This window comes from Artemia franciscana, chromosome 17, assembly GCF_032884065.1.
Source record: "Artemia franciscana chromosome 17, ASM3288406v1, whole genome shotgun sequence".
NCBI classification, from domain to species: Eukaryota; Metazoa; Arthropoda; class Branchiopoda; order Anostraca; family Artemiidae; genus Artemia; species Artemia franciscana.
Genome location: NC_088879.1, coordinates 42,224,591 through 42,245,780, shown reverse-complemented (window position 1 = coordinate 42,245,780; position 21,190 = coordinate 42,224,591). Strand labels below are relative to the sequence as shown.

The 21,190-nt window shown below is 35.4% G+C and overlaps 1 protein-coding gene across 1 annotated transcript in view; it reads right to left on the bottom strand.

The window, feature by feature from the left end:
• LOC136038255 (ATP-dependent zinc metalloprotease YME1L-like) overlaps window positions 1-21,190 on the bottom strand; it is a 54,181-nt gene that overhangs the window by 20,175 nt on the left and 12,816 nt on the right. Inside the window, exons 4-9 of the mRNA XM_065721372.1 lie at window positions 18,773-18,928; window positions 15,059-15,244; window positions 10,607-10,933; window positions 7,463-7,595; window positions 4,865-5,196; window positions 2,409-2,560 (exon numbers count right to left, since the gene is read on the bottom strand). Of these exons, the coding sequence (XP_065577444.1) occupies window positions 2,409-2,560; window positions 4,865-5,196; window positions 7,463-7,595; window positions 10,607-10,933; window positions 15,059-15,244; window positions 18,773-18,928 (1,286 nt within the window). The remainder of the gene's footprint in view (window positions 1-2,408; window positions 2,561-4,864; window positions 5,197-7,462; window positions 7,596-10,606; window positions 10,934-15,058; window positions 15,245-18,772; window positions 18,929-21,190) is intronic.

The following is a 21,190-nucleotide window of genomic DNA, read 5'->3' as shown; positions in this document are numbered from 1 at the left end:
GCTGATACACGCATGCTCCTCTTCCTGGCCACGCCATTGGCTATGATGTATAACCAGTGTCTACTGGAAGGCGTTTTTCCAGATAAGTTAAAAAAGGCATATATCACACCTATTCCGAAGAAAACATCACCGACCTCACCGTCAGACCTTAGGCCGATTTCGAAGACGCCCATCATCTCGAAAGTCTTTGAAGACTTTATTCTACAGTGGCTACTAGCAGAAGTAGAACATAAAATCGACCCTATGCAGTTCGGTTTTCGTCGAGGGCACAGCACAACACATTATCTGGTCAGATTACTTCATGATCTACTAAAGCATCTAGAGATTTCGGAGGCCCTTGCTGATATAATAATTTCTGATTTCGTGAAAGCTTTCGATCTCCTTGACCACGAGACTGTTATCAATGAAGCCCGTGCCCTGGAGGTCTCGCAGTTTCTGCTGTGCATCATCGCAAGTTTCCTTTCTGGTCGTCAACAGTGCGTACAACTTGAAAACGGGGAAGCATCCAACTTCCAAGACATCACATGTGGAGCAGCCCAAGGAAGCAAGCTAGGTCCCATCTTATTTGTCATTGTAATCAACCGACTGATGAGACAACATAAACAAAGGTACAAGTTCGCAGACGACTGTTCAATAAGTCTACTACGATTCCTTCCAAAAACACACGACCAACTCGAGCCCCAGGTTGCAGAGCTTCGGGATCAAGCTGATCAAGTGAAGCTCCAGCTAAGTCTTGAGAAAAGCTGTGTGTTGCGTGTCAACTTCCTAAAGAAGAAGAGCATTGACGAACCTGCACCTCTCCAAACAAAGAAATCAGTTAATATACTCGGCATCACACTAAGTGACGATCTTAGGTTCGGAGATCACATCAACCAGATCACAGCAAAAGCAGCTGGTCTTCTAAAATCCTTTGCAAATCTCAAAAGGTTTGGAATGACAGAACAACTCCTTCTTTCGTGCTACAAAACTTATGTAATGCCCATAGTCATGTATGGCTGTCCTGTCTGGCACCCATCGCTCACAGAGAAAGACAGAAGTCAGCTTGAAACAATTCAGACAAGAGCCTGCAAAATAATTCTTGGATCAAATTACAAAAACTACGAAGAAAGCTTGAGCGAACTCAGGCTCCCAACCCTGGATGAAAGGAGGCACGAAACACTGATGAAGTTTGGAGCCGACATCCTGAAGTCCCCAACGCACCGAGATATCCTGCCTCAGTTTACTTCAGTAACTCACGCACAAAAGACGAGGGTGGCAACTTTTAAAGAGGGAAAAGAACTGTTAGAATGCCCGCCTACACACTCAACGACAAGATTTTTAAACTCCTTCGTTCCATACTTCGTGAAGCACTACAACGACAATATCCTCAAATCGAAGTGATAGCTCATCATGTGTGTTCTTTATGTTTCGTCTTTTTGCGTTTTTCTATTTTCTTTTTTTGTTTGACGATACCCATGTTATTGCATTGTGATAAAGGGAAAGAATAAAGATTATTATTATTATTATTATTATTAACATGAACGTAACTTACGTTCCAAACATACAAGCTAAACTATTCAAGCTAGAAACTTAAAATTTTGAACAAATCATTCTTGAGCCGTGAAAACGTAAATATATGTATGTTAACTCATCAAAAATAAAGAATCGATGAAAACTGAAAATGTCGTACCTTAAAAATGGTATTTATAAATATTTGTATATATTTAAGTTATTATCCAAAAATGACAGTGGTATAACATTTTCATGTGTTTAAGCTATTTTCATGTAAGTAAGGTTATGTAAGGCTATAAGGCTGTTAGTAAGGCTATACAAAAGTAGAACCAGCCCGATGAAAACATGTACCATATGCGAGTGCCGAAGGGAGAAAAGGAGGCTAGGCTTCTTCTTTAATTTTTTATTTTTCGTTTAAGTTTGATGTCTAAATTTCAAGCAAACAATTTTGATAAATTTTCTAGACTAAAAAGAAATTAAAACTAAAAAAACAAGTTTCGTAAAACAAAGAAAAATAAATATCTTATTTTAAACTCGCATTGAAAAAAAATGCCCTCTTAGCTTTTTGTGTTGATTTCATTTATTTATGGATCGGGTTTCTTCGGGCTATAGTATCTACTTATCAAGAGATAGGAAGAGAGGGAGGATAGGAAGAGTGCCCCCTTAACTTCCCGCTACTTCAGTTCACTCTTCAACCTCATTGTCGACAAATCCCGCTCTTTAGATTGATGCAGTGCCTAGATTTAGACTTTTAATTGAGACAGAACCTATAAAAGATAATATACGTACATGACCAAGGGATAAACCCTTTAGTGTAATAAGCAACAAGAACATGTCCAGCCTCGTGGACAATCCGGCTCCGGCCTAGGTTTAGACTTTTAAATTAAAACACAACCTATAAAAGATATTATACTTACATGACCAAGGGATACACCACGAGGGATAATGGTGACTTTGTGAAGGGGGTCACACCCTTTAGTGTAATGAGCAACAAGAGCATGCCCAGCCTCGTGGAAGGCAGTGATTCGGTTCCCTTCTTGATCTGGAATTCTGGATTTTCTTTCAGGACCTGAAAAAAACAAATATTAGGGGCTTATTCCCACCATCCTAAAAAATGAAAACAATAAAAAAGCATCGGAAGTAATTTTCCTAACAATTGTGTTTCCTTGACCTAAAATGAAAATTGTAAACAACAATTGTTAGTGGAGCCTCTAACACTCCGAAAAATCATTGATGGATTGTTACGGCCTAATTATGAAAAAAATCATCGAATTTAAATAAACGATGCATCTTTTTTTCATTTCAAGAAACTGTTGCTTCCGGGCCCCAAAGTTCATAATTGGCATTTCACATTTTTGAGATATTTGCCAAAACTGGATTTCTAAGCTCCTCATGCTGAAACACACTTTCATCTTCCTGATCTATATTGCCATACCGAACTCTGCTTGAGAACAACTTGGCAAACAATTGTTGGCAACAGGGCCATATCCAGGATCTTATTCGAGGGAGGAGAGGTTTACCAAAAGAATGTTAGCTAAAATATTTTTTTCAATTTTTGTTTTGGGGGGGGAGAGATTTTTACCTGCATTCATTTTAAAGACCAATTCACGAGTCGCAGAATTTTTTTTTTAGTTTTTTAGGTGAAATAGTCTTTTTACGAGTCGACCAATTTACGAGTCGGAGAAATACTTCCAAAGGGAGGAGGAATCAACCCAATACCCCTTCTCCCTGGATATACTCCTGGATGAAAATCATCCTAGAAGTTTCAAAATGTCCTATAGTATCTGTATTTGGGACAGCGAGAAAATAGCTATGAATGTCTTGTTTTTTATAGTTTTGTGCCTCATTTTAATCAAAACTAAAATTATTTTAGAGCTTGAAATTCTCTTTTTTGTCTTTTTCTTTAGAGCCTATTTTTAAGTTTCCCATCCGTTTAATGGGTTTCCACGGATTACCAGTAAAACGATTCTGTTTAACCATGTCAACAGAAAATAGTTAGCAACAATTTAGACGGCAGAAAGAGGCCTCACATAACAAAGTTCAAAAATGCAAAATTTTTATAACGGCTGGCGAACCTTTATAATTCATGAGCCTGCGACAAAAAAAAGCAGATGAAACAATACAACTGTTTTTGCATAAAGGTGTAGCTGGGAAAACCCAGATTAATGAATATAAATTCCTGAAAAACTTCGACATAGCAGTAAAAAACACAGGAAAAACCCACCAAAACTAGTGATGATTCATTAGTGATGCCTACCTGGTTCTATATAGGTATCGTACCTGCTGTATCAATTACTGACACAAAATAAAGTAGCCTCTCCTTACAACCTGTTTCAACTTATAAGACAATAATGAGAACTCACATGCCCCCCCCCCTGTATGTAGAAAAATGCCAACATTTCAAGAAAGTATTTTCTGTAGCTCATGAATATAATAATGCACAGTAAAATTTGTTCCGTAATTACGACTATCCAAAAATTCACCAAAATTCTTACATCTAATGATTTTGTCTTAGAATCATTTTTATTCTGAAACTAATTTCAACGATAGAACTATTGCAATGGAATAAAATAAACCTATAATAAACCTATTATAATGAAATAAAAATAAACCTATAAATATACATATAAAATAAAGCAACGAATTTATTACAACGAAACTTTGAAATAAAATTAGCTTTTTTAGTGTTTTTTTTTTTTACATTTCAATGCTTTCAAAAAGAAAGAGAAAACCATAACCATATCCATGAAACAATATTATGAGAACCAAAAGATCAGCCAACCGCGTAGCGCTCCGTCCTCTCTTGGTGCGACCACAGATTCGACTATTTCAGACTTTGCTATCACTTCGAATAGATGACAATTCTAGGCCACATCCTTAAAACAGTTTTAATAAATAGCCTGTAAGGCTGGACACCAGGGACTAAAATACCATTTAAAGGAGAGACAGCAACTCAGAAAACAAATATCTAAAATAATAGGATATAAACAGAAGCAATACTGGCCATTGCCATCAAGGTAATACCAAGATCGCAACTTCAATTATTTCAAACTTATCTTTAAATTCGATAAATCAGAATTCTAGGCCAGACCCCTAAAATAGTTCCGCTAAATTGCCTGTAACACTGTACGCTAAGGATGAAAAAAAATATCTTTAACCGGATCCAGGGTAATGTAATAACAATAGCAATAATTTTATTCTTCAAGCTTCTCAATACAAAATTTCCACATAACTGACACCTTATTAAAATAAAAATGTTATGGCAGGACGAAGAGCGGATCGACTGCGGCACGATAGAGATCAACTTTGGAAAGTAACAATTTAAAGAGGATTAAACAATTGGATAAAAAAAGAGAGAAGACCATAACCATACCCATCAAAATCTTATCACGAGAGTGTTCCAAATGCTTCATAGTGACAGCAATAGCGCCATCCATGGCAGCTCTGACTGCAGCTTGATTGACTAAATTTTCCAAATCTGCTCCAGTGAATCCTGTCGTCCCTCGAGCAAGCTTCTCAATAACTACATCAGTTCCGGTCTTGACCTTTCCCAAATACAACTTGAGAATGTCAACCCTACCACTGAAATCAGGGGGTGGGACTTGAACTTCCATGTCAAATCTACCAGGTCGAAGAAGCGCTTTGTCTAGATCGTCACGTCTATTGGTGGCACCAAGAACAATAACACCTTCGTTTGGATGAAACCTGAAATTATTTCATAGCTATGATTTGATCGCAACTACGAAAATACTACTGAATACACAGCTACTAAAGTTAATACTGGGACACCACCACATCATCTACGAATGCGCCCTAGAGTTCCAAAGCTTGCCCAATTTGTTCAATCAAAGAGATGACGTAACAGTAAAGGTAAAAAGGTAAAGGATACGGCATTAGACTTTACAGTCCCTACCGGCGGTGCTGATCTCCGTTTCTTGGCCCTTCAGCCAGGAAGTGCAATGGGGGGTTGGGGGCCAGCCATCCTGTGCTTTCGCACACCCTTCCTGTTTACCTTCCCCAGATTTCTCCAGGTACCCATTTAGAGCTGGGTCGACTATGGCTAAGCTTACAGAGTCACGCCACTGACCCCCGTCCCAAACTGAAGGAATTGGGTACATCGGGATTTGAACCTGCGTCCTCTCAGACTAAGCAAAGTGGCACTAACTTCCGCGCTGATCAGGGAACATTCGTCAAGTCCCGTGCGAACAGATTTGTAAAAATTCCTCCCTGCTTTATTTCATTAATGCATTTAACAAGCAAAGTTTTTTTTTTCAATTTCATTGTAATTGTAAAAGGGGCATAATTTAGCAATCATTCTTGAGTGCTGTGATAGTTATTTAAATAAACCAAGACATATTATTGGATTTATTAGATTTCTTCTTAGAAAATGATAGAGACCTCCTCAAAATATAGGAAAATTTCCATATTTTGGCATTTTTTCAACCTCAAATTTTACATGTTTTTCAATAAAAAAAATTCAATTCCAAAACATAAGTTGGTTGATAGACAAAGCAGAACTTCAGCTATAGAATGAAAACAAAGTTACCGTATCCAGTTTAGTAGCGTCAAATAAAGTAATTGCTTGAATAAACAGAATAGTACAAGACTGTCTAATGTTAAGTTAATTTACCTATATATTGCATAAAATTTGGGTAAATTTACCTATAAATTACGTAGATAAAATATTACATATAAATTAGATAAATGAAAATACTAGAATATGTTTAGTAAAACCTTCCCACCTTCAGCATCGGTCAGGCCGCTTATCAGGCGTCAGAATAAGCTACAGCCCGTGAGGCGCCGAACGAAAAGCGACAACCCCCCCCCAAATGACCTGTTTCCAAGTGCATTAATCAAGTGACTCTTTTTTTTGTGTTTTCTTTATGGGTGTAAATCAACATAATTTAGCGTTCGTTTTGAGTGCTACGATAGCCGATTTAACAAACACAAATATAAATAGAAACATTTTTACAAACTTTAAAAAATAAATAAAAAATAAATAGCTGTTACTTCATTAAAAGTTAAGGACTTAAATAGCTATTAGTACTAGTTATTTATTTTAACTAGTTTTTAGTCAAGCTAAAAAATGAATAGTGGTTACAGCCACCAAATACCGCGCATAGCAATAATTTTGAAAACGATAACGAGAGACCGGGGGGGGGGGAGAAAGAGAGGAGGTGGAAGAGAGAGAGAAAAAGAAAAGAAAGAGAAAAGGAATCAGGTAGAGGAGAGGGAGTAAAAAAAAAACTAAAAATCACGTGCGTTGCCATGTTTGAGTTTTTAGGCCCAATACTGAAACTTTTAAAGCCCAATTATGCCGATTTTTTTTTAGCAGGTTTCATTAAAAAAGAAATCAGGCATACCTTATGAGAATACACCGCCCCCTCACCATTTTTCTTTGTGGAGGAATGAGTCGAATCAGCTCAAGATGATTCCATACTATGATACACAAAACGAAACATTAGTTCAGTAATTAATCAAACATGTAAAGCCCCGGCCATGCACACAGGGGCTGGTAAACCTGCCTAAAAATAATAATTTTGTGCTTAATGGGGGGGGGGGATTGAGATCTTTAAGACTAAAAATGAAATCATGGGGCGATCACGATACAGAAGTCGTCCTCCAGACGCTATAACATATTGGGCTACTGGATTTGACCAACACCCCCCACGCCCTGAAAAGTTTATCCGACTTGTAAACTGTTCGTTAAAATGCAGGTAAAATTAGACTATTCTTTTTTACCCAAAAAAAAAAAAAAATTCCGACCCGCAAATTGGATTCAAAAATGCAAGAAAAGATACCTTAAATACCCCCCCCCCAAAAAAAAATTGCATTTATATAACCCCTGCTAATAAATTCTTTTGGATTCCCCCTACCCCCGAAAACAAAAATCTTGGATACAAACGTAATTTTAATCAAACTAAATGGACAAAAAGCTAGCTTAATTAGAAATTAATAGGCAATAATTTACCCGTCCATCGCCGAAAGAAGCTGGTTAATAGTTTGATTGGCATATGGATGCAATGCTGAATTTGTTCTCTTTCCGCCAACACTGTCAATTTCGTCAATGAAAATGACACAAGGGGCACGGTCTTTTGCAGCAGCTAAAATTGAAAACAAATAAAAATTATAAAACATGAATTATATAAGAAATAAATTAAACGGATAAAGATCTTGTCTGGAAAAAGAGTATTTCCGCATTCGTCTCGATCAGTTAACACGTCAATTTAGGGTAATAGCCACCATATATACGCACATTTAAAAGCCAGTGGCCATACACACAAAAAAGACAGAAAAAAAGGAGCAAATCAACAATAACACTGAATACTGTGAAATTATAACTTACGAGCCTTTAAAACATTCTTCATAAAACTTTCCACCTCAATAACTAGTTTCCTAGAAGAGGTCTCTAAGATACCTAGGAGCCGTGGTGCACCTCCTCCCCCCCCCCCAAAAAAAATAGTGATTCTAAATATGTAATTTTCATCAAATTCAAGGTCAAGCACGAAAACTTATGTAATTTTGCTCAGTCATTCTTTCATTCAGTCGATATTCGTATCAAACAGCTCGTGGTAACGAACTGTAAGTAAGGTGCGACTCGGCTCAAAAGAAATCAAAAACATAAAAAACAGAGTTTCGATAGCGATAGATAAGTCAAAGTGGTCGCTTTTTATCCTGATTCCAAATGTATAATGTTCGTTAAGTTTAATTTTACCAATCAAAAGCTAAGAGCCTGCAAAAATTTGCCTGATTTTCAAAAAGGAGCAAAAAACGCCCAAAAAGGCGAGTGATCTTGATAAAAATTAAACCATCAAATTCCAAATGTCCGAGAATCCTATAGCAGACTTTCAAGGCCCTATCTACAAAAATACGAAATTTTGTATTTATTTTGGAGAATAATTATATTTGGGGGACCAATTATAATCCTAATGATTATGTCCAGCCCATGGTCCTCGAAAATCGTCAAAAACTAATAAAAAAAATCACTCAATCAAAGACTAAACCAAAGACTAGTGCCATTTTGTGGCACAATACAATAATTTTGTCCCAAAGAAAACCAAAAAATAATCGTTTCAAATTCAGAGATAGGCAATCGATTTGAAAGCATCAAAAAACTATACATCGAGCTTCCCAGTTCACTGGCAGTATTGTTATGCAATGACACATTCGCTATCATGAGGTGCACCCAGTCCATACAAATCATTAATATAGGTAATTATTTTACAACTTCATTTAAATGAGTTGATTCATTTGAGGCTCCATAAAATTACATACGTGCACAACACCTATTATAGAAGGGCGCTATGTATCTTTTAGCAGGCTAGTGGGGGGTGCCCGAAGCTCCAAAAAATCCGTTATTATTCCCAAATATTCTAACGCCCCACGAACCTTCAAATAGATATGACTTTTTACGGGACGGGAGGGGGTGAAGTTTATCTCTAATCGCCCTTAATTCGTGGGAATATTTTTGGATTCATCCTGTAATATGGGTGCTGCGGGGTGATGGTTCCCCTTTTAATGCATAAAAGTTTTTCACCGTAACATAAAGAATTACTTTCTTACGCTTAACGACACAAATAGCAAAGAGGCAGGGGAGTCATAAGCACCGGCGGAAAATTTTCACAGTGGAGGAGGGGGGAGGGGCAGAACCCACGAGCTACGTTTTTATCAAAACTTCAATGTAAATATTTCTCATTTTACTAACTATTTACATTTTGCAATTCCTTGTTGTTAACCAGGGATATTGATGTGTTCACGTAACACATCCCTAAAAAAATATTATGGCCTACCTTAAAACCGTAAAATGAAACAATAACTAATAAATTTTTGATATTTCAGACCCCCATCCAAATAAATATTTGGAGGGATGTGCTGTTTCAGGGATGATTCATAATCCTTCCCGAAAAATTATTTTACGAATATTAAACTTGAATTTTAAAAAGGGAGGGTTGAAAGAGGGAGTAGTAGCCGATCTCAAATTTAAGAGCGCCTTGGATCAAACAGTTTGACAAACAGTTTCAGTCTTACTAAGCTGTAAATGAAGACTGACTATTGTCGATAGAAACCAAAACTCTAAGAAATTTTGAGAACTATTGAAAGGATACCCCAAAAGGTTTGTTTGTGCGGAGGGAGCAAAAATATTTTTTTCTCACCCATTTTAGATCAGTTTCATGGCCCGTTTCATAAGGCTCCATGGCCCGTACTATAAAGGCTACTGGAGATGATAGTCTATTGTTTAAAAAGGGAGCCCTGTGATAGAAAAATGGATAGAGGCTCTGCTTGGAAACATGGGGCCCAGAAATCAATCTCAGCTACAGCAAGACTGCCTTGCTACTTAATCCAGTAAAAAAAAAAAATATCAACTGGAACGTCGATTTGACGTCTTATATGCCATCTATGATTCAGAGGTGTCTTTCTTATTTATGTTTTTTTAGCGTTTTTAGTGAAGCAGTAATGATGCTCAAGCATTAAGAAGAGGGACTGAAAGGATGGCTACTCCCTTTTATTATTGGTTATCTCTGTCTGTTTCAAGGGGTTATTTTGGGGTTCAACACAGTTTTCACTTTTTTATAAAATCTATTAGAATTTTTCTTCAACTTTGGTGGAAAATCCCAGATTTGAGAAAGCAAATACTACAAGTAGATTTTATCAAAGTTAAAGGGAAATATTACAAAATCTAGACCTTTTGCAGGGAGGGAGGCGGAAAGAGCATTTTTCAGACTAAATAACTGCACAACAGAAAACGCAACATTTTCGCATTGTTCCCTTTTAAGGACATTCCTCTGCGATTCCTCTAGGGGGATTCGTGTAACCCCTGCCAGTCTAACTTCCCTAACCTATTACGATCTCGGACATTTTAATAATAAAAAAAAATATTTCATTAATAAATGAAAGACTTACAGAAAAGTTCTCTGACTCGTTTGACGTCAACGCCAACAAGCATCTCCTCAAACTCAGCGTACAATTTTGAACATTTTTTATTCCTAAATAATAAAACGAAGATTTATAGAAAAGTTCTCGGACTCGTTTGGTGCCAACGCCAACAAGCATCTCCTCATACTCAGGGTACAATTTTGGACATTTTACCTTCCGAAATAATAAAACGAGGACTTACAGAAAAGCTCTCGGACTCGTTTGGCGCCAACGCCAACAAGCATCTCCTCAAATTCAGGGCCAGCAGCATGAAAATATGGAACTCCAGCTTCACCCGCAACAGCTCGTGCTAACAATGTTTTCCCAGTGCCGGGTGGGCCAACCAGCAATACACCCCGTGGAATTTTTCCTCCAAGGGATGAAAACTTTTCAGGGTTCCGTAGAAACTCAACAATTTCTTTAAGTTCTGCTTTAGCTTCATCTGCGCCTTTTACATCATCGAATGTCACATTTCGATCCTCAGGGTACACTTCACTGCTACTTCTCGAGGGCTTTGTAAACATGGAGCCTAAAACAAAGCAAGCAAGAAATGAATAAAACAGGAAGAGCCGAAATTTTGTATACATACCTGTACATGGGATAGTGAAGGAAGAATTCCAGGGATCCTCCTTTGAAAGGTTCATTGACGTCCCACCCTCCCAAAGGAGTGAACGTTTGTGCTCCTATGTTGGGTCAACAATGACCCAACAAAAACACGTAATAACTCTCATTAATTAAAAGTAGAGTTTACCGGATGTGCCGTACGTGAAGCTTTAGTACGTTCAACGTATAGTTTATAATTGCCTGTACTTGGTTTTGACAATTAGTCAAGTAATAGTAACAAGTTAGTCCATGTCATAGCAACATCCCGCATTTATAAGGCACATACCTGTACTGTCTCGCAAAGCCGAGATTTTTGAAGCTGAAATGAAAAGGAGTTTAGTCAAATATATACTAATGATTTTGCACGGTCAAGGAAAATACCATTGACATTTCAATAACTTTGACATTAATACAGTGTCAAAGGAAATAACATTCATCGCAGTAGGTTTTACTTAATAAAGTGATACGTGACTACTTTTTGTGCCTCATTATATGGAACAAAATGATCGTAGAGTTAAAGGAGGCCTCGTACGATAGTGACTCTAGAGATCAGATGCCATTTTCCAAACAAAACTAATTAGAAAGAACTCTACTACCTTTGTATCCCCCAGCACCCCGACTGACAAACCTGGGACTGAATCAAAAATTAAAGATGGTTATTTCTATCACAAAAGATCCAAACAATGTACCTCTGGGGGCAAAAATTATACAAATATCCTATTATAAAAATGTATATATATAAGTCAACATCGTATCTAAATAAAGCAAAGTAACCTTGCAACTTTTTTTCACCAAATAAAAAAAAAGATGAACAATTTCTGTATGATCTAAAGAATTGCAATTATTAAACAGAAAATTACGCAGACTAAACTGATCTGATCAGAGGCTGACGAGGACTAGAACCAAAACAAGCAGGGCGTGATATACATGGTCCCTGCTTAATCTACCATGCAAATTAAAGAAAAAAAAAAACGCTATTAAAATTCAACGAAAAGCAACTCCTAATGTACAGATTTAGGAGTACGGTTTGAGGAGTACAATTGTACAATTTGAGTACAGTTTTTGGTAGTAGTGGGGGACAAACTTGAAAAAAAAAGAACCGCGGGAGAAAATTCAGGAACAAGTAAGCTGAAAACATGCTTAAGAAAGCATGGCCGCTAACATGTTCAGTTTGGCCACTGCATGGCCACTAACAGCTTTAGAAAGCATAGCCTTCCTTTGACAGTGTAGTTCTCTTTGGGAATAAACTGTCAAATTTTAACATACGAAAAGCGCACAGAAATTCATCAATTCATATAAATTTAACGGGGAGGGGGGAGCAAACTGTACTTTTCAACATCCAGCGGGGGGAAATTTGTCGCTTCTAATTTTTTTTTATGAAAATACCGAAAAAAGCAATTTTCAATCAAAATACTTACAAGTAGGTATTCCTCAAAATCTATGGGGGGGGGATCTAGGGGTAACATCTCCCCGCTCCCTAATTGACGCCATGAGACAGTATTTAGTCAATTTTACCCGACTTACGAGAGGGGTTGAGGAATAAAACTTTTAATGGTAATGTAACATGAAATAAAAAACCCACTCAACAATTTTTACAAAAAGGAAAAAAAAATGAGCATGACCCTTGACGATATATGATTAGCAACAAAGGGTTTTTGGAGAATTGTATTTTCAATTGATTCATTCACGGAGATATTAATTTCAGAATTGGATTGCCAAGTGTCTCTAAGTCGTTTCCAGGATTACGAAAAAATTAGAATTATTTAGGTTAATGACCGTTTGGTAAAAGTTGGCCTTTTCTGCTAAAAAATGCCAAATAGCTAAACTGATAAATAGATAAATTTATAAGCTAGTGTGACATACTAGTTTCAAATTGTGTAAAATAAACCATTTGGCTCTATCACCGTAGGAGCCCTGCCACCCTAGGTGGCACTATACTACATAGTGGCCATTTTCAGTCTCCCAATTAATGTTTCTGTCTCCTCTTTTATTGAAATTATGTTCAGGAATCTTCCTAACTATTATACTTCTCATCATTATTTTTTTTCTTCCTTTTTTGTTGTTGTCTAATTTTGACCAGGAATTACCTGTTTCTGATCCCTTTTTTTTCTTTTACAAGAGCTTTTAATGTATTCTAGCGTAAATTTTTGTTTCTTCTCTTTTTCTCCTTTCTTCGTTTCTTCGTTTTTGTGTGTATTGTGTAATTTAGTGTATTGTTCACTATATTTGTCTCATTTTACTATTGATCCTAGCAACTGATATTTCTCAATCCTCTTTGTTCTTTCCACTTTCTCTCTTTTTGTTTTTTCCTTGTTTTTCTTTTGTTAAGAGTTTTTACGGTTTTCTTGTATAAATTATTGTTTTTTCTCTTTTTCTGTTTTCTTCTTCCTTTTTGTGTATTGTGTAATTTAGCGTTTTGTTTATTTTATTTGCCATATCTTTTACAGATTCTTCCAATTGATATTTCTTCCTCCTCTTCTACTAAATTGCATTCACGGGTCTTTCTAACTTTTGTACTCCTCTCCCTTAATTTAACTTTATTCTTTCTTTCTTTCTTTTTTCATGGCCTAATGTCAACAGGGTCTTTTCTGTTTTCTACTCTTTCTCTTTCTCATTTTATTTCCACATTTACCTTTTATTGTGTAATTATTGTATTTGTCACGTTTCATTATTGATCCTCTAAATTGTTACTTCTCTCTCTTCTATCAAAACATCCTTCTATGTCTCTCTTCTCTTCTATTAGATCTTTCTCCTCTTCTATTAAATTGCATTCAGGGATTTTCCTAGCTTTTGTACTCTTCCCCCTTGATTTAATTTAATTCTTTCTTTCTTTCTTTTATCATAGCCTTCTCTCAATTTGTTTTGTACATTTTATAATTTAGTCTATTGTTTATTGAATTCATCTTGTCTTATCATTGCCTTGTGAGGCTCCCCTACCAGCCATGCTTCATGGGGCACGTAAACGTTGGTGCTTGTAAAAGATTTATTTTCATTATGAATGGCAACTGATGACTAAAGTTTAACAAAAGAATTACCAGCTTATAAGCTAGTGTAACATACTAGTTTCAAATTATGCAGAAATAAACCCAAATAGTAAAAGTTGGCGTTATATACGAATAAAATGCGAATAAAATGACGGGAGAAACCCCCTACAAGCCATGTTTCATGGGGCACGTAAACGTTTAGTGCTTGTAAAAGTTTTCTTTTCAACTATTAATAAATCGAGTCATAAATGACTGATTTTTGCTTCGAATAACGAGGCAGTCTTAGCATAAGCTTTTCTTCCGATCTGTTTTGCTTAAACCAAATTTACTCTAGAAAACAGAGCAATATATTATTACAGTATCAAAGAGAAACTTGAAGAATGATCTAAAATCTAGTGCTTTTTGGAATTAAACCATTTGGGATGAATAGCTGATTCTGTTTTGAAGTATTTAAACCTCTCTATCTCTCGGAAATGTTCTCTTGAGTTCATAGGTACCAACAGGGGCGGGTATAATGGCATTCCCTGGGAAGCTCGAATACTTAAAAAATCTATAAATAAGAAAATGAGAACATTTCTAAGTAAAGTTATCTTTCTTGATTTAAAACAGTATCTTTATCTATTTTTTAAAAACCTTGAATCAGTGTAAAAAGTGGAAATTGTCAGGTTGGCTTCTAAAATGATGTGTTTTGTAATCTAAGATAGGTCTCGAAAAAAAACGTAAAAAAAAATTAAAATCTAGTACTTTTATAAGGAAAACAATTTCTGTAAACAATTTCTTTTTTTTTAAGGAATACAAGAGCTGTTCCTAGAAAAACGGCTGTTAAACATCTGTCGTAAACGGGCAAAAATAAATAAAATTTAAAATATCCGAATAAATATCTTTTTTATGTTATTATTGTGCCAGTCTTAGGCTAGAAATCCCTTTTTAGTTCTATTATTTTTCAAATTTTCTTATTACTGCGCCTGTATTACTGTGAAATTATTTTCGTATATTTTAATTGTAACTTCCCACTTTAAAGAAAAACAACTATCGACAGAGCTTTAATTTATCAGAATCTTACTTACCGAGAACACGAAGAACGTAGAAAAGCAGTACAATGGACATGGCATAGTAGACAACCTGCAGATAAAAAATTGTCTTTTCTCTAGACTTGGAACCAGTTAAGCCCTTTGTCCCAACCATGTAACCTTCTCCAAAGGCTGATTTCAATTTTGCTTGTTCTTCTGGTGACAGGGAGTTGGTGATTAATTCTAAAAAAGATATTCATTTCCTTTTAGCATTGGAACCGACAGCGGGTTTCAGCATCCGTCATATTGGGTCAAAAATTTGGAACTCAATTCCAGTATCAGTACGAGAATGTAGCAATAAGCGAGAATTTTTAAAATTATTTTAAAAAAATTAACGGCGCAGTGATGAAAATAATTTTTTCAGTAATAATAAACTTACTATTTATTAAAAAATCGCAAAACATAATCGTAAAGTTGAAATTTGTCAAAATTATTGGGTGCGAGGATTAAAAGTATGACGGATTTATATGTAAGTTATGACGGGTTTTCAAATATTTAAATAAATAACAAATAATTAGGTGATTTGTGTTTAATGTGTTGCCCGAAATTATTTTGTGTTTGTTTTTTTTTGTATACTTATGTTGATGCTGTAGGCTTGTATTTACTTTGGCTTGATTTATTTTTATTTTGTCAGTGCTAATGTAAGTAACATTGTCAGTACTAGTTTTTATTTTCGTAGTGTATGTAACATTGTCAGTGCTTAAGTATGCCACCACGCATGCGCACTGGTTTGTCATATTTATGTATGTAATTGTTGCAAATCAACAAATTATCTATCTATCTAACTAACAAATAGATTTGGTATGTTAAATTAACATCACCTGAAAGGAAAGTAAAGAGCGATGCCGAAGCCCAAAACAGGTAGAAACAAGTTCATATAACTCAAACACAAATAACCAGAAACTACCATGAAAGAGTACACTTTTTTTTCGAGACCTATCTAAGAATACAAAACACAGCATTTTAGAAGCCAACCTGATCATTTCCACTTTTACGCTGATTCAGATTTTTAAAACCTGGATAAGGATATTCCAGAGCCATTGCTGATGCTTAGCACGTCGAATGAACATTTCAGTAGCAGGGCCTATTTACAGAGATGAGCTCTTCCTCCATCCCAATCTATTTGAAGCCTCCATCTTTACACCTTCCCAAAAAATTCCCATTTTCCTTAAGTCTTTTCTTACAACATCCTCCAACCCCATTCGCGGGATACCTGCTTCTCGTTTGGACCCAGACGGTTGCCCGACAAGAGCGATATTGGGCAATCTCTCATCCTTCATTCCCAGAACGTATTCTCAATATCTCAGCCTTTTTCTCTTTATAGCCCTAGAAAGCGGGATTGACCCACATTTTTCGCACAGCGTACTGCTTGAGATACGATCGTTCCGTCGGGTACCAAAAACAATCCGTTGGCAGTTTCTCTGGAAATTATTTAGCAAATCCTCCTCCGTTTTTCTGAACACCCATACTTCAGAACCATATTCCGCGAGTAAAATATTTGTTGATACTTCCTGAGAGACGGGCATTAATTCAGGAGTTGCTAAAAATAAAGTGCCAAAGACGGTGAAAATGAAATCTGACTGTTCAAATTAGTTATGCGGAAACTTAAACAACCATGTATATTTTATAAAATAGTAAAGATCGCAAAATCAATTTTTAATGAAAGACTTTGCCGTACATATCGAAAACATGGTCAAAAGTGCAAACACTAGTCTGGAAACTTTAAACGGTATGCGTAGGTTCAGTGCGAACACAGAGAGTATTAAGTATGCATACCTAACGTATGTCCGCCCCATTCTGGAATATGCGTGCCCTGTTTGGGCACCCTCAGCACTTAGAACAGTGTATCTTTGTCAGGAGCTTGAATCGGTTCAGAAGCGAGCGGTATCAATCATCTTGGGCCGCCGTGACATCCCCTTCAGAAAGGCTCTAGAAGTGCTAGGGCTGTCGTCACTCCAAAACCAGTAAGAAACTCTGATAATGAGTTTTGGAAAGTTCTTGCTTTCTAAATCTCAGCACCGTGACGTTCTACCTGATCAATCTCTACCATCAAGAACAAGAAAGCAAGATAAGTTAGTTCCCGTTAAAGCAAGAACAAACCGATATGGTAATTTTCTTCGTTCCGGTTTTCGTCGATATGTACAATAAGAGTTAATATTTATAGTTTGATTATATTTACAAGTGTAGTTTGATTTTTTGAGTGTATTTTGAATATGTTGTAAAGAAACACAAATCAGCGATGGCTGCCAAGTTTTTGCTATTAAACCAGTCTACTACTCCTCCATGTGCAATTATTCAGTTTGCAACAGGTACAAGAAAACAAGAAAAATGGATAAAAAAAAATAATAAAATAAAAAAAAAAATTAAATATAAAAATAAATAAATAAAATAAAATTTATTATTTTATATAAAAATTATTATTATATTAAAAAAATATATTAAAATAAAATAAATAAATAAAAAATTTATATTTAAAAAAAATATTATTATTATTATTATAAAAAAATTAAAATTATTAAAAAATAAATAAAATAAAATTTAAAAATAAAATAAAAAATAAAACGGACAAAAAAGCAAAAAATACGCTAAAAACTTATAATACAAAACCGCTTAAGAGGGTGTAGCTTTTCTTTGCAGGGCATTTGTCTTTAGAAATCAGCATATTGTTAATTTGTAAATTTATACGGAAATAGTTAAACAAATATATATAATATATATATATATATATATATATATATATATATATATATATATATATATATATATATATATATATTTATATATACAAATATATAAATAGTTAGACAAATTATAAATTTATTTTATTAAATTTAATCAACTAATTTTCATAATTTATTTTCGCAGTACAACACCGATGAAAATGTGCTACTGTCCAAAAAACATCTTTATTTTGAAAAAAAACTGAAAGAAAAATCTTAGAAATCAGGCAGTTTGCAGGAATGAATAAGACTTACGATGGATCCAGGGGGAGGGCACTATTTTGATATCAATGGTACTTTAAGCATAGAATACAGCCAATACGTTCTTTCATTGTGCCTACAAATGAGTTTTTAAAATTGGGTATAATTTTGTCTAACTATCTGCATAGGCGGCTTTAATTAGTTAAATGGTGATTGAGCAGTTTAACTCAATTGACCTGCTTTTTGTCCTTAAATTTTGTGTTGCTATTTTTGTATTCATATTCAATACCCCCCCCCTAAAAAAAAACAGGATGGCTGTTATGTTGGCAAGCAGACTAAGAATTTGTCACGTTTTTATTTTGTACATTTGCGCTATACATATACGCCAAATAATTTTCGCCCTATCGTTTCGAGAATACAATGCTTCCGAACTAACACAATTTCTTATAAAAGTGTAGCAGTGAGACACACTCAATTTATAAATATAAATTAGTTAAAAACATAAGCTTCAAATTACCATCGTTCAAACAATTGTGTGCTTCAAAAGTCAATTAACATTAATTATTTGTTATTAACTTCAACTTAAAATAACAGATAACAAATCAACATTTATTTACTTTTAAAAACTCAGAGGCTAAAATTGCAGTCCCTTCCCCAATTGCCACAGATTGTTTTTCACTCAGTATTTTAGAAAATAAAACTATAACAAACAACCGACTATAATTAATTATACCCGCTTTTGTCACGCACCCAACTATGTTTAACCAACTGAAATTATTCAAATTCTTACTTGATAAGCCTTCTTGAGACTTTGCATTGACGGCATCTATTCCAGTTAGAGACTTCCTTTCTTGTGAAGAACGACGGAATCGAGAAAAGAATCTAGACGTTTTATCATTCTCTGCTTCTATAGTTCGAAGCGTCTTAAAATGTCGAACGGAGACGCCTACAAATTAGAATATTTATGACTATTTGATCACAGACGCCAAAGCATCCTACAGCTCTCAGCATAGATAGAAAAAAGAAAAGGGGCCAGACTAAATTTCCCGGCCAGATTCCTTCATTAATCGTACCACAAGCTAATTTTTTCAAATATTGGTCGTAATTTCATGATTTTAGCTTACAGGTCAAACTGCTTTTGTATGGTGTGGGAAAGAATGATGACAGCAAATTTGCCTAATTCTACTGAACTCTTCGAATTACGACTGTTATTTCAAAACTCAGTGTGACTCCATGTTAATGAGAAAGCTTGAAGGGTCTGGTCTCTACCCTTTTTTATATATCTGTGGTTCTCAGATGATCCTGGATTAGGGAGGGGGGAGTAAAGTGGAGACGCTTTTCTTGTCATCAGGATACCTACAAGAAAAGACTGATAGATCCCAACCAAACTTTATAGGAAATAAGTGGTAATGTCCAAGACAAAATTCGACCTCTGGGGAATGTAAGGACTTTTTTTTTTTTTTTTTTTTTTTGATGATATCTACCATATAGAATTGCTGTCTTACCAACTAAAGTTAGTGAGAAGTAAGGACTAGAGCCCCAGCCTTTTATTTTGGGAATCAGAGCCCATATCCAACTCCTTTTTTGGGGGGAGGGGGGTTGCTAAATTCTTCTGATTAGGACATATCAACCAAACTTTACGGGAAGTAAGCGAGAGTATCCTAGTTCTCCTAAGTTTATTACAGACACCGTGTAAAAGCCAATTAACCCTAGTAATAAAAACAAATTTTTCGGTTCTGTCAATCTTTTAAATAGTAAACACTTAAGATTTGGTAGACGAGAAATAAAGTTAGAACAAACGGATGATCAGGAAAATATTAACGTTACCGAATGCAGGTGGAGCCATAGGCCCTAACTGCAGTTGATTTTGGGAGAGCATGTTATAAAAAGGATGCCAAGTTCAAAATTTAAAAAGAAATCGACAAAATTACACAATATCCTTACACATAGAATTATAGGACATACCAAAAGGAACAATCAAACAACTTTAGCTTTCATTTTTTAGACACGCACTGTCCTTTCTGTAAGATTGATTTTATCTATATAAAAATGTTATAGAAAAATATTTTATTTTTTATAGTATATAAAAATATTATAGCTAATAGATAACAAGAATCTTAGCAAAGCAATTAATTTGTTCAAAGAGAATATCCAAGGACGACAACAACTAAGCACTTTTAAACACATTTTAAACAGTATGGAGGACAACAACTAGAATCTGATACATTAGAATCTCGAATCATCACTTTAGAAGTTTCTGAAGTCTCAGAAATTATGTTGCGGAAATGTTAACGTCACCGAGTAGATTTACAAATGGTATGCTGTAAAGTGCTAGGGTTTAGCAGACAGCCATAGCAGCTGGTAGATCTGCCATTTCTTAATTAATTGCCTTAATCTGCCTTAATTAATATTCTTTCTTAATGGCTTATGTTTTAGTGAAAAGGTTACTTGGATTAAGTGGTGCAGTCTTGGCAGCAAGTAGATCTACCATCCCATTATCTTTAATACCTTCATGGCTAGGAATAGATAAGATAATATTTATTGCAAAAAGCCTGCGGGCCATAGCAACACAGAATACAGTCTACAAACAAAGCTCAGAAACAAAATACAACTTCAGAAACAAAAAAAAACACACGCCAAGGTTCAATATATTAACCAGCAAACACCAATCATAAGAACCATAACAAGACACCGTCAAACATGATTCCCTGTGCTTAATCCCTAAACAAAAAACTTACGCAGCTGTTTAATAGCCCATACGTTCCTCTCAGCCATCCACTCAATTAACCACCATTCACTCCTCAACACTCGTCCAAAACATTCCTTCCGCAATTCAGACAGCTCTCCCCACTCGGATACAAAATGAAATAAGTTCTCATTCACACATCCACACATAGGGCAAAAGTAGGGGCCAGCAACCAGCCTAAACTCTTCAAAAATTTCCTTCTCTCACCTGAATCAAAACTATCCCCTCTTACCAGCAACAAGTTCTTCAAATCCCCTTTATTCAACCGAAATTTTAAATAAACCTCCTCCCCTCAACAGTCTTTAGCTTGGGAGTAATATATTACAGACATAATATGTTGCACAAAACATTAAAAACATAGAAATAATTTTGAATATGTTTCTACTCCAAGACTGAAATCTAAAAAAAAGGATAAACAATTTTAACAAACCCCAAGCAAATCAGATTGCAAAATGGTCAAGC